Below are 14,337 nucleotides of genomic sequence, written 5' to 3'. Positions count from 1 at the left end.
ACGCCTTGCAGTTTCACAGCCTGTTTCTTACTGCACATGCACGAGTCACGCTGCATGTTCTGAGTGGTCCCTGCTTTTTTTATGGGACCTGTGTGTGTCTCCCAGAGGGCAGAGGGGGGGGGGGGGGGTCCCGGAAGTGGGAGCAGATACCTGGATTTGACAGGTATCCGCTCCCCTCTCCCCCCTGAAAGGTGACTAATGTTGCACCGGGGGGGGGGGGGGGGGGGGAGGAGGAGGAGGAGGAGGAGGAGGAGGAGGAGGAATCCGATCCGGGGAAGTTCCATTTCCAGGTGGAACTCTGCTTTAACATCAGGGGCGATCAAGGGGTTAAATGTGTTCCCTCAGTGTGCTTACTAACTGTGTGGAGGGATGTACTCACTGCAGGAACAGAGAGATATGTGTTCCTGAATGGCAGGAAGCACAGATCTCTCTGTTCCTGTCTCACAGAAGGATGGTTTTCTTTGTTTACATCAGCAGACCGCCACTCTGTCATTGCCCAGGGTGATCGCAGGAGACTGGCGGTCCTCGCAGCCGCCGGGCCTGCTGATTGGCTCTTGCAGTGTACAGGTACAATGTTTCGTGCAGCCGGGCCACCCTGCCGCAGTATATGTGCGGTCTGGAAGTGGTTAAAGTATAAGAGGCTGCAGCAACGTGTTACATCTTCGTCCGTATCAGTGGGAGGAACAGTGCCCCATGGTCCGTATCAGTGGGAGGAACAGTGCCCCATGGTCCGTATCAGTGGGAGGAACAGTGCCCCATGGTCCGTATCAGTGGGAGGAACAGTGCCCCATGGTCCGTATCAGTGGGAGGAACAGTGCCCCATGGTCCGTATCAGTGGGAGGAACAGTGCCCCATGGTCCGTATCAGTGGGAGGAACAGTGCCCCATGGTCCGTATCAGTGGGAGGAACAGTGCCCCATGGTCCGTATCAGTGGGAGGAACAGTGCCCCATGGTCCGTATCAGTGGGAGGAACAGTGCCCCATGGTCCGTATCAGTGGGAGGAACAGTGCCCCATGGTCCGTATCAGTGGGAAGAACAGTGCCCCATGGTCCGTATCAGTGGGAGGAACAGTGCCCCATGGTCCGTATCAGTGGGAAGAACAGTGCCCCATGGTCCGTATCAGTGGGAAGAACAGTGCCCCATCGTCCGTATCAGTGGGAGGAATACCACTGATCTACTGCAAGGGTCTGCCCGATTGTATAAAAAAAAATAGGTATGTCTAGGTAGGTCCTCATGTTACACAATTTTGGTGAATCTAAAGGTTATTGTACAAAGGCTGTTGGTTAGATTTTAATGTGTATAGTGAGCTTAATGTATGTCTAAAAATCTGGAAATTTTTAAAACCTGTTCCTAAATAACTCCAAGTTTGGAAATTTCTCCCAACAAAGTTATGAGTAAAAAGGAGACAAATACCTAAATCGTCTTCCCCGCTGCTGGTTCATTTTTGCCCTGGGAGCAACACCATCCACAGCCATGAAGAAAACCTTCCTTGGCTTGATAATGCGGAACAGAACTTCTAAGTAGTGAAATATATCTGAAAATATCTTGTCTTCTGTAATTCGAAAGTGCACATCCTCATCGTTCGGGTGAGAGCATTGATGAATGATGCCATTCATGTCCAAGTACAGATTGTCGAATTCTGGGATCTAGGAAATGCAACAGTGTCATTTAACATCCACTCTTTCACCAAATGTAAAATAATTTATTACTTGCAGATTATGGTCAGGTTAATATACAAAAGCTGGAGAAAAAGAAAGGAAAGCGTCCTAACAAGGTTTCTTTATTTATTCAAGTGGTTGTAAAGTATCAAGGATTTTTACCTTCATGTATTCATTGTATACGTGAAAATAAAAGATCTCCTAGGTGCAGCAACACCTCCAGCCACCCGTAAAACTTAACCAAGCCCCATCTTGATCCAGTGATGTGCACAAGAGCAGCAGCTTTCTGGAGTCTCTGCCGCTACTGTCAATCACAGCCAGTAAGCCAATGAGGAGAGTGTGGGTGTGGGGCAGAGCCAAGCCGTGCTCTAGTGTCTGAATGGTAGGACAGAGCAGCGGCTCAGGAGCTTAAGCTGCTTGCTATGGGGGCACTCGGCAAAAGGGAAAAGCCAAGAGCTCCGGTGGAGGACTCGAGAAAAGGAGGATCAGGGCTACTCTGTGTAAAAGCACTGCATAGAGCAGGCAAGTATGACATATTTGTTATTTTAAAAGACAAAAAAAAAACACCTCAGCTTTTAACATCAATTTAAAGTAGAACTATAGGCAAAACATTTTTTTTCTTCATTTTGGATAGAGAAAGGGGGGTTATAACCCCTGTAAGGTTTATTTTTGCTGTCTTTGTGGGGAGATTTACCTTTATTTCCTGTTCAATAGCCAAACATGAAGTGATAGATAATCCCTGCAAATTAAGAGCTTCTCTTGGGCCCCCCTCAGGTCACCAGAATGTGTCACCATTGGAAGAGGTCCCCTATATTACTTTTCTGGGGAAAACCCAAAATTTGGGATTTTCTTTTATTTTTACATTCAACGATAGTGGTAAACACAACAAATGGAGAGGGTGAATCTCCAAAAGCATTGGGGTGTCTGCCTTTACACGCACATGAGCTTTAATGGCATCCCAGTTTTCATCTGTAGGGTTCAATATTTAGTTGGCCCACCCTTTGCAGGTATAACAGCTTCAACTCTTCTGGAAAGGCTGTCCACAAGGTTTAGGAGTGTGTCTATGGGAATGTTTGACCATTCTTCCAGAAGTGCATTAGTAAGGTCAGGCACTGATGTGGAAAAGAAGGCCTGGCTTGCAGTCTCCACACCAATTCATCCCAAAGGTGTTCTATCAGGTTAAGGTCAGGACTCTGTGCAGGCCAGTCAAGTTCCTCCACCTCAAACTTGCTCATCCATGTCTTTATGGGCCTTGTTTTGTGCACTGGTGCACAGTCATGTTGGAACAGGAAGGGGCCATCCCAAAATATCCCCACAAAGTTGGGAGCATGAAATTGTCCAAAATGTCTTGATATGCTGACGCATTAAGAGTTCCCTTCACTGGAACTAATGGGCCAAGCCCAACCCCTGAAAAAACAACCCCGTACTATAATTTCCCCTTATTCCCAAAGTTTGTTAAACTTTGTGGACAGCCTTCTCAGAAGAGTTGAAGTGGTTATAGCTGCAAAGGGTTCGCCAATTCAAGGCAGGCGTCCCAATACGTTTGGTAATATAGTATGTATATACACTGCTCAAAAAAATTAAAGGAACACTTTGAAAACAGATCAAATCTCAATGGGGAAAAATATCAGGCTGAATATCTATACTGATATGGACTGACTAATTTGTTAGGAACGAAAGGATGCCACATTGTTTGATGGAAATGAAAATTATCAACCTAGAGAGGACTGAATTCAAAGACACCACGAAAATCAAAGTGAAAAAATTATGCAGCCGGCTAGTCCATTTTGCTGGAATTTCCTTGCAGCAACTCAAAATGGTACTCTGTAGTTTGTATGGCCCCCACGTGTTTGTATGCATGCCTGACAATGTCAAGCCATGCTCCTAATGAGACGGATGGTGTCCTGGGATGTCTTCCTGCCATATCTGGACCAGGGCATCACTGAGCTCCTGAACAGACTGAGGTGCAACCTGGCGGCGTTGGATGGACTGGAACATAATGTCCCAGAGGTGTTCTATTGGATTTAGGTCAGGCTGCATACTCTCGCCACATGAGGCCAGGCATTGTAGTGCACCAGGAGGAACCCAGTACCCTCTCTGCACCAGCGTAGGGTCTGACATGGGGTCCCAGGATTTCATCCCGCTACCTAATGGCAGTCACGGTTCCATTGTATAGCCTGTAGAGGTCTGTGTGTCCCTCCATGGATATTCCCCCCCCAGATCATCACTGACCCACCACCAAACCGGTCATGCTGAACGATGTTACAGGCAGCATAATGTTCTCCGCGGCTTCTCCAGGCACTTTCACGTCTGTCACGTGTTTGGGGTGAACCTGCTCTCATCTGTGAAAAGCATAGGGCACCAGTGGTGGACCTGCCAATTCTGGTGTTTAATGGCAAATGCCAATCAAGCTTCACGGTGCTGGGCAGTGAGCACAGGGCCCACAGGCCACCCTCATGAAGTCTGTTTCTGATTGTTTGGTCAGAGACATTCACACCAGTTGCCTGCTGGAGGTCATTTTGTAGAGCTCTGGCAGTGCTCATCCTGTTCCTCCTTGCACAAAGGAGCAGATACTAATCCTGCTGATGGGTTAAGGACCTTCTACGGCCCTGTTCAACTTCTCCTAGAGTAACTGCCTGTTCTCCTGGAATCTCCTCCATGCTCTTGAGACTGTGCTGGGAGACACAGCAAACCTTCTGGCAATGGCACGTATTGATGTGCCATCCTAGAGGAGTTGGACTGCCTGTGCAACCTCTATGGGGTCCAGATATCGCCTCATGCTACCAGTAGTGACACTGACCCTAGCTAAATGTAAAACTAGTGAGAAACAGTCAAAAAAGATAAGTATGGAAAAAAAAACGTCAGTGGCCTCCACCTGTAAAACCATTCCTGTTTTGGAGGTTGTCTCATTGTTGCCCATCTAGTAATTTTTTTTAAACACCAAAGCAGCTGAAACTGATTAACAACCTCCTCTGCTACTTAAATGACCAGATCAAAATCCCAGGGGTTTAATTGGCTTGATGCTTACTTTGATTAAAAAGTGTTCCTTTTTTAAACAGTGTATATACAGTATCTCACAAAAGTGAGTACACCCCTCACATTTTTGTAAATATTTTATTATATCTTTTCATGTGACAACACTGAAGAAATTACACTTTGCTATAATGTAAAGTAGTGAGTGTACAGTTGTATAACAGTGTAAATTGGCTGTCCCCTCAAAATAACTCAACACAGCCATTAATGTCTAAAAAAAAAAAGTAAGTACACCCCTAAGTGAAAATGAGAAAATTGGGCCCAAAGTGTCAATATTTTGTGTGACCACAATTATTTTGAAGCACTGCCTTAACCCTCTTGGGCAAGGAGTTCACCAGAGCTTCACAGGTTGCCACTGGATTCCTCTTCCACTCCTCCACGATGACATCACGGAGCTGGTAGATGTTAGAGACCTTGCGCTCCTCCACCTTCCGTTTTAGGATGCCCCACAAATGCTCAATAGGGTTTAGGTCTGGAGACATGCTTGGCCAGTCCATCACCTTTACGCTCAGCTTCTTCAGCAAGGCAGTGGTCGGCTTGGAGGTGTTGTTCGGGGACTGGGCCCCAGGGCAGTATTCCAACATAATAACGACCCCAAAGGAAGGAGCTCATGCTCTACTTCAATATGTCATAGTACATGTTGGCATTCATGGTTCCCTCAATGAAATGTAGCTCCCCAGTGTTGGCAGCATTCATGCAGTCCCAGACCACGACACTCCCACCACCATGCTTGACTGTAGGCAAGACACACTTGTCTTTGTACTCCTCACCTGGTTGCCGCCACACACGCTTGACACCATCTGAACCAAATGAGTTTATTTTGGTCTCATCAGACCATAGGACATGGTTCCAGTAATCCATGTCCTTAGTTGGCTTGTCTTCAGCAAACTGTTTGAGGGCTTTATTGTGCATCATCTTTAGAAGAGGCTTCCTTCTGGGATGACAGCCATGCAGACCAATTTGATGCAGTGTGCAGCATATGGTCTGAGCACTGACAGGCTGACCCCCCAGATAGATAGAAGAAAATATTTACAAAAATGTGAGAGGTGTACTCATTATTTTCAAGCACTGCTTTAACCCTCTAAGGCATTAAGTTCACAGGTTGCCACTGGAGTCCTCTTCCACTCCTCCATGATGACATCAGGGAGCTGGTGGATGTAAAATATTTACAAAAATGTGAAGGGTGTACTCACTTTTGTGAGATACTGTATACCGTGTGTGTGTGTGTATGTATATATATATATATATATATATATATACACATACACACACATACATATATACACACACACACATACACACACATATACATACACACATACAGCCATACAGGGAGATCTGTGATTATAACTGCCCCCACCACTGCACTGATCTGTCCCGGGTCCTCCTCCGGGTCCCCCTCTGTGCTCCCCAGGTCCCTCTCTGGTTCCCCCCTCGTCCTGGATCTGTCAAGATAGAGAACGGAGGAAGCATCCAGTACATATGAATTTTACTGGCTCCTTCCTTTTCTGAATACACAAAGTCAGTGCAGATCATTGACTCTGTCCATTCATTACTAAGCAGAGTAAACTGTGTTTACAATGCTTCCGTTTCTGAATGAACAGAAGCCTCTGTCTCCTGCTCATTCATCTTCAGTGTAGCTGAGGCTGCAGAGAAAGGAACTAGGGAATCTGTGTCCTTAGTCCCTTCACCTGTCTCAAAGGGGAGATGTCAGAGGTCAGTACTTGTACTTGGTCTTAAAAAAGTGGTATCTGTGCAACCCTAAAAGGGAATATTGAATTCTCTCCTATAGTGAACACTGTATTCTCTCGTATAGGAAATATTTTATGCTTTCCTATAGTGAACACTGTATTCTCTCATATAGTTATTATATCTCTCCTATAGTGCATACTGTATTCTCTCTTAGGGCAAACATTGTATTCTCTCCGATAATGAACAGTGTTCTCTCATATAATTATTATCCCAAAGCAAACACTGTATTCTCTCCTATAGTAAATATTGAATTCTCTCTTATAATGAACAATGTGGGGTTGATTTACAAATATAACATGCACTGCAAGTGCACTTGCTCCAGAGCTTAGTAAATGAGGTAAAACTTTGCTTTGCAAAGAATACTTGATCATATGCAAGGAAAATAAAAACAGCATTTTTATTTGTATATGATTGGATGATAGACAGTGGCGGAATTATCAGGGTCGCAGCAGTCGTATTTGCGACTGGGCCCTGTAGTTCTGCCACTTTGGGGGGGCCCAAAAGCCCTGGATACGGCTCCAGGGTTCTCTCTTACACTGCACAGACCCCGTGCTTACGACAGCCCGCCTTCCCCTCCCTCCTCGCAGGGACAGGAGAGGAAAGAGATAGAGTGAGCAGGATCTTCTCCTCCTCCTCCTGTGTGTGTACCCGTGGCTCTGCCCACATTTCAATCCCTGGCAGCTCTGTGCCTTTCAAATGGAAAATTTAACAGTCGGCAAGCTACTAGATCGTGGAGGGAAGGCCAGCTTTTACCATGGATGCTGCAACCTTCCACAGGGGATCCACAGCTCTCCAGGACAGCCTTTCTTCCTAATCAAACATCTCAGTTGTTGAAAACAAAGTAGCACACAGGTGGGTCAGTCAATGAGGGGACTGAATAGAGAGTGTGTTGTCACCTCCAGAGTCCCTCTACCAACAGAGCAGCCCGCTGGGGATTCCCTGGTATGGGGCTCTACAAACCCCAACATGCTCTGCCAGCCTGTGTGTATGTATAGCACAGGCTAGTAGGCCTTGCTTGCTGACCATAGTAGCAGAACTCCAGGGCCCAAGCCTGCATCTATGTTGAATGAAGCGTCCCTTCCTTCCTCTCTTCTCTCGCCAGCCTCTCAGCACACCAATGTAGTGGAGAGCTCTGTAGACTGTGTTGTAAAGGGGGACTCTGAAGTAAGTGGGGGCTTTGATGAGCAGAAATCCCCCTACATCAGAGTTCCCCTTTACATTACAATCCACAGAGCTCCCCCTTAGGGCCCTTTCACATAGGTGGACTCTGCCAAGAGGATCTGCCTACTCAGCAGATCCAAATTGAGCAGGCGGATGACAGGTCCGTGTCTGCTCCACTTGCACAGAGCAGACACGGACGCAGCTCACTGTTCTCTATGGGCCAGTCTGACTGTCATCCAATCCACTAGACAGATGGTGAATGGATCTCCATCCATCTGTTTTTATTGGAACAGATCCAGGCAGGTGTAAATGGAAACATGTCCATTTACATCCGCCTCCCCATACAGAACAATGGAAATTCTGCAGACTCTTAAGTAACAGGGGCTCTGAGAACCCTGATTAAAGGGGAATGCTGGGGACATTGATGTAAGTGGGGGCTCCAGTTACCAAGGACCCCCTTATATCAGAGTTCTCACTGTTCTTCCTTAAATCAAAGTCCCCAGAGTTCTCCCTTATATCAGAGTCTGCACAGTAAGGGGGAACCCTTACAGTGTAGGGGAACTCTGCAAGTTCAGATATAAATGGGAAACTCTGTGTATTCAGATGTAAAGGGGAACTCTGTGGATTCTGATGCAAGAGGGGACTCTTGTAATTTAAATATATACAATTAGAATTGTCATTTAATCATAAAATATATGTATAGTGTATACTCCAAAAAGGAATTTGCTGTGTGCTGCTAAAGTCTTTGGGTTTGGCTTAAAGAAAAGGTGGCAACCCTACCCAAGACGTCAGGAAGGGGTTCTGCTGCATGATCATAATCAAGGGCCCCGCGATGGGAGAAAAGGACCCCAGAATCATTGGAAAGGGCCCCGGGACCGATCCTTCATGGTTCCTAGCACCAGGGGCCCTGAAGGTTCTAGTTCCGCCTCTGATGATAGAAACCAGCAAGCTTTAAAGTGCACTTGCAGTGCACAGGATATTTGCCTTTAGTAAATCAACCTCTCCATTCTCTCCTACAGGGAATACCGAATCCTCTCTTACAGTGAACACTATATTTTCTTATGTAATTCTTATTGTATTTCTCCTATAGTGAACACTGTATTCTCTCATATATTTCTCCTATAGGGAACACATCATTCCCTCCTAAAGGAATATTGAATTCTCTCCTATAGTAATCCCTGTATTCTATCACATAGTTATTACTGTATTTCTCCGACAGAGAACACTTTATTCTCTTATAGTGACTGTGATGAGTAGTGGAAGTGACACCAGTGAGGGAAGCAGTAATGGAGAAGTGTAGATGACAAGTATAAGCTGTGAGCTCTGTACGGTACAGACAGTACAGGAAGCAATGTCAGCGCTGGACCATCTGTAGGACTACACAGAGCCAGTAATGACACAGACATGTCACAACATGACACTCCAAGCAGGAAGATGACGTCATATGTCTGCGTCACTCCAGCCTCGGCTTTACCTGATGCTCTTTGACCACCTCGCTGAGGCATGGGTACCGCTCGGAGATCCAGCGATAGAACTTGGGGACGCCCATCTTGTTACAGTCCGGTACCGATCAATCTCTGGCAGCAACAACACAAACGTCACATCCGGCGCAATCCGTGATTCATCCTTCTCCTGCAGGCGAGGGAATAAGACGTCACAGCAAGCGTGCTGCCATGATTGCTTCCTCCGCTTCAGCACAAGGCTGCAGTACATGTAGTGTAAGGAGGGGGCCTGATGATTGCATGGCCTGGACTGGTCTGTGGGTGGATTGATTATATTAGATACATAAATGTCACAGCATAGCCGGCACTGCATTGTGGTTTGAAGCGTATCTGAAAGCAATAAGTTTTAGGGACATACTAAAAGGAATGACAGAATGGAATGTCAATAGAAAAGTATGGAGCAGAAGGGATTACCCATAGAGAATAATGGATGACAAAATATAAACTCATTTGCAGGCAAATCTGTGTCACATAGCAATTTATGCTTTCCCACATAGGTGTTCCCCAAATACAGTAACTGATTGTAAGATTGAAATTATATGGGATCATAGCTGTTTTCTATGGAATGACAGCATGTGTGTGCCTGGGAGCACCCTAATCACCCCATGTTGGTGCAGATTCCCCCTGATATTTCACCAAAGCCCCCTAACAGAGTTTGTAAAAAAAATAAGAAAAAGCAAAAATTAAAACTACTGACACTGTCCTCTGCCCTACTGACACCAATCTCTGCACTACTGACACTTATCTCTACCCTACTGACACCGTTCACTGCACTACTGACACCAATCTCTGCCCTACTGACACCGTCCACTACCCTACTGACACTAATCTCTACCCTACTGACACCATCCACTGCACTACTGACACTAATCTCTACCCTACTGACACTAATCTCTACTCTACTGACACCGTCCACTGCACTACTGACACTAATCTCTACCCTACTGACACCGTCCACTGCACTACTGACACTAATCTCTACCCTACTGACACTAATCTCTACCCTACTGACACCGTCCACTGCACTACTGACACTAATCTCTACCCTACTGACACTAATCTGTACCCTACTGACACCGTCCACTGCACTACTGACACTAATCTCTACCCTACTGACACTAATCTCTACCCTACTGACACCGTCCACTGCACTACTGACACTAATCTCTACCCTACTGACACTGTTCACTGCACTACTGACATCAATCTCTGCACTACTGACACCATCCACTACCCTACTGACACTAATCTCTACCCTACTGACACCATCCACTGCACTACTGACACTAATCTCTGCCCTACTGACACCGTCCACTGCACTACTGACACTAATCTCTACCCTACTGACACCGTCCACTGCACTACTGAAACCAATCTCTGCCCTACTGACACTGTTCACTGCACTACTGACACCAATCTCTGCACTACTGACACCATCCACTACCCTACTGACACTAATCTCTACCCTACTGACACCATCCACTGCACTACTGACACTAATCTCTACCCTACTGACACCGTCCACTGCACTACTGACACCAATCTCTGCCCTACTGACACCATCCACTGCACTACTGAAACCAATCTCTGCACTACTGACACCGTCCACTACCCTACTGACACCAATCTCTGCACTACTGACACCGTCCACTACCCTACTGACACTAATCTCTACCCTACTGACACCGTCCACTGCACTACTGACACCATCCACTGCACTACTGACACTAATCTCTACCCTACTGACACCGTCCACTGCACTACTGAAACCAATCTCTGCCCTACTGACACCATCCACTGCACTACTGACACCGTCCACTGCACTACTGAAACCAATCTCTGCCCTACTGACACCATCCACTGCACTACTGACACCGTCCACTGCACTACTGAAACCAATCTCTGCCCTACTGACATCGTCCACTGCACTACTGACACCATCCACTGCACTACTGACACTAATCTCTACCCTACTGACGTCGTCCACTGCACTACTGAAACCAATCTCTGCCCTACTGACACCGTCCACTGCACTACTGACACTAATCTCTACCCTACTGACACCGTTCACTGCACTACTGAAACCAATCTCTGCCCTACTGACACCGTCCACTGCACTACTGAAACCAATCTCTGCACTACTGACACCGTCCACTACCCTACTGACACCGTCCACTGCACTACTGAAACCAATCTCTGCACTACTGACACCGTCCACTACCCTACTGACACCATCCACTGCACTACTGACACCAATCTCTGCACTTCTGACACCGTCCACTACCCTACTGACACTAATCTCTACCCTACTGACACCGTCCACTGCACTACTGACACTAATCTCTACCCTACTGACACCGTCCACTGCACTACTGACACTAATCTCTACCCTACTGACACCGTTCACTGCACTACTGAAACCAATCTCTGCACTACTGACACCGTCCACTACCCTACTGACACTAATCTCTACCCTACTGACACCGTCCACTGCACTACCGACACTAATCTCTACCCTACTGACACCGTCCACTACCCTACTGACACTAATCTCTACCCTACTGACACCGTCCACTGCCCTACTGACACCGTCCACTGCACTACTGACACTAATCTCTACCCTACTGACACCGTCCACTGCACTACTGAAACCAGTCTCTGCCCTACTGACACCATCCACTGCACTACTGACACTAATCTCTACCCTACTGACACCGTCCACTGCACTACTGAAACCAATCTCTACCCTACTGACACCATCCACTGCACTACTGACACCATCCACTGCACTACTGACACTAATCTCTACCTTACTGACACCGTCCACTGCACTACTGACACTAATCTCTACCCTACTGACACCGTCCTTTGCACTACTGAAACCAATCTCTGCCCTACTGACACCATCCACTGCACTACTGACACTAATCTCTACCCTACTGACACCGTCCACTGCACTACTGAAACGAATCTCTGCCCTACTGACACCATCCACTGCACTACTGACACTAATCTCTACCCTACTGACACCGTCCACTGCACTACTGACACTAATCTCTACCCTACTGACACCGTCCACTGCATTACTGAAACCAATCTCTGCCCTACTGACACCGTCCAATGCACTACTGACACTAATCTCTACCCTACTGACACTCCACTGCACTACTGAAACCAATCTCTGCCCTACTGACACCGTCCACTGCACTACTGACACCAATCTCTACCCTACTGACACCAATCTCTGCCCTACTGACACCATCCACTGCCTTACTGACACTAATATTTGCCCTACTGACCCCATCCACTGCCCTACTGACACCAATCTCTGCCCCACTTAAATCGTCCACTGCCCTACTGACACTAAACTTTGCCCTACTCAAATCGTCCACTGCCCTACTGACACCAATCTCTGCCCTACCAACACCATCCTCTGCCCTACTGCCACTGCCCTACTGACACCAATCTCTGCCCTACCAACACCGTCCACTGCCCTACTGACACTGTCCAATGTCCTACTGACATCAATGTCTGCCCTACTGAAACTGTCCACTGTCCCACTCACACCGTCAGTATATATACACATGCACATACATACATATGTGTTTGAGCTTTGGGTGCACACCTATGAATGACAGATAAATGACAGAAAGGAATGTCCATAGAATATAATGGGAAGCAAGATGTGACCTGGCGTCAGAACCATTCAACATATCAAATAAATCTAGCAGACACACTCTCCAAGGTCAGTGGTGATGTTTAAAATTGAGATTAAGTGGGATTGTTACTGTTTTCTATGGAATGACAATGGTGAATGACAGTGGGGAATGTCCATAAAATATAATGGGAAGTAAGATGCGACCTGGAGTTAGAACTATTCCAAGAAGGCAATGTCCATAGAGTATAATGGGAATCAAAATATAAACTCAATTGCAGACAAATCTGAGAAACATAGCAACTAAAGGTGTAGCACAGGTTTTCCCCAAGTAGAGTAGCAGATTGTAAGATTGAAATTATTTGCGATTAGAGCTGTTATCTATGGAATTAAAAAGGTGAATGACAGAAAAGAATGCCCATAGAATATAAAGTGAAGCAAGATGTGACCTGGAGTCAGAACTGTTTAACATACCAAATAAAGCTTTAGCAGACATGCTCTAAAAATTCAGTGGTGATGTTTAATATGGAAATGATGTGAGATTAATATTGTTTTTTTATGGAATGACAAGGGTGAATGGCAAAAGGGAATGCCCATAGATTATAATGGGAAACAAAATATGAATTTATTTGCAGACAAATCTGTGGTACAATACATAACAAATGACCTTTTCCACAGGTGTTCCCTGAGTAGAGTAGCAGATTGTAAGATTGATTTTTTTTGGGATTATGGCTGTTTTCTATGCAGTGGAGGTCAACTTTCTTGTTATGGAGGGGCCTGAAATGTAGCCCTTCAACATTGCCAAAGGGCTGCACATTCAATGAATATTCAGTGTCAGAGACAACAGACACAACAAGATATAGTCAGAGACAATGGGCATGATACAAGAGATGGTCAGAGACTATGGGCATGATACAAGAGATGTTCAGAGACTATGGGCATGATACAAGGGGTGGTCAGAAACTATGGGCATGATACAAGAGATGGTCAGAGAATACAGGCATGATACAAGAGATGGTCAGAGACTACAGGCATGATACAAGAGATGGTCAGAGACTACAGGCATGATACAAGAGATGGGCAGAGACTATGGGCATGATACAAGTGATGTCAGAGAATACAGGCATGATACAAGAGATGATCAGAGACTGCAGACATGATACAAGAGATGTTCAGAGACTACGGGCATGATACAAGAGATGGTCAGAGACTACGGGCATGATACAAGAGATGTTCAGAGACTACGGGCATGATACAAGAGATGGTCAGAGAATACAGACATGATACAAGAGATGGTCAGAGACTACAGCCATGATACAAGAGATGGTCAGAGACTACAGCCATGATACAGGAGTTGGCCAGACTGCGGACATGGCACAGGAGATGGTCAGAGACTGCAGACATGGCACAGGAGATGGCCAGAGACTGTGAACAGGATACAAGAGATGATCAGGGACTATGAATATGCTGCAGTAGTCTGTCATAGACTGTAAACATGCTACAGGAGCCATTGGAGACTGTGGACATGCTTCTGGAGACAACCATAGACTGTAGACAAATTACCTGTGACTGCTAA

At 46.2% G+C, this 14,337-nt stretch overlaps 1 protein-coding gene across 1 annotated transcript in view; it reads right to left on the bottom strand.

Annotated features, from left to right (window-relative positions):
* Positions 1-9,229, bottom strand: part of XRN1 (5'-3' exoribonuclease 1) — a gene marked incomplete in the record, with an annotated part of 157,849 nt that extends 148,620 nt beyond the window's left edge. The window contains 2 exon segments of the mRNA XM_073625962.1: positions 1,414-1,646; positions 9,079-9,229. Of these exon segments, the coding sequence (XP_073482063.1) occupies positions 1,414-1,646; positions 9,079-9,153 (308 nt within the window).
* Positions 9,230-14,337: the final 5,108 nt, after the last annotated feature.

The sequence above is a fragment of the Aquarana catesbeiana genome, linkage group LG04 (genome assembly GCF_042186555.1).
Source record: "Aquarana catesbeiana isolate 2022-GZ linkage group LG04, ASM4218655v1, whole genome shotgun sequence".
In the NCBI taxonomy this organism is placed as follows: domain Eukaryota; kingdom Metazoa; phylum Chordata; class Amphibia; order Anura; family Ranidae; genus Aquarana; species Aquarana catesbeiana.
Note: the sequence above shows the minus strand (reverse complement) of the source record. Positions and strands in the feature narration are given on the sequence as shown.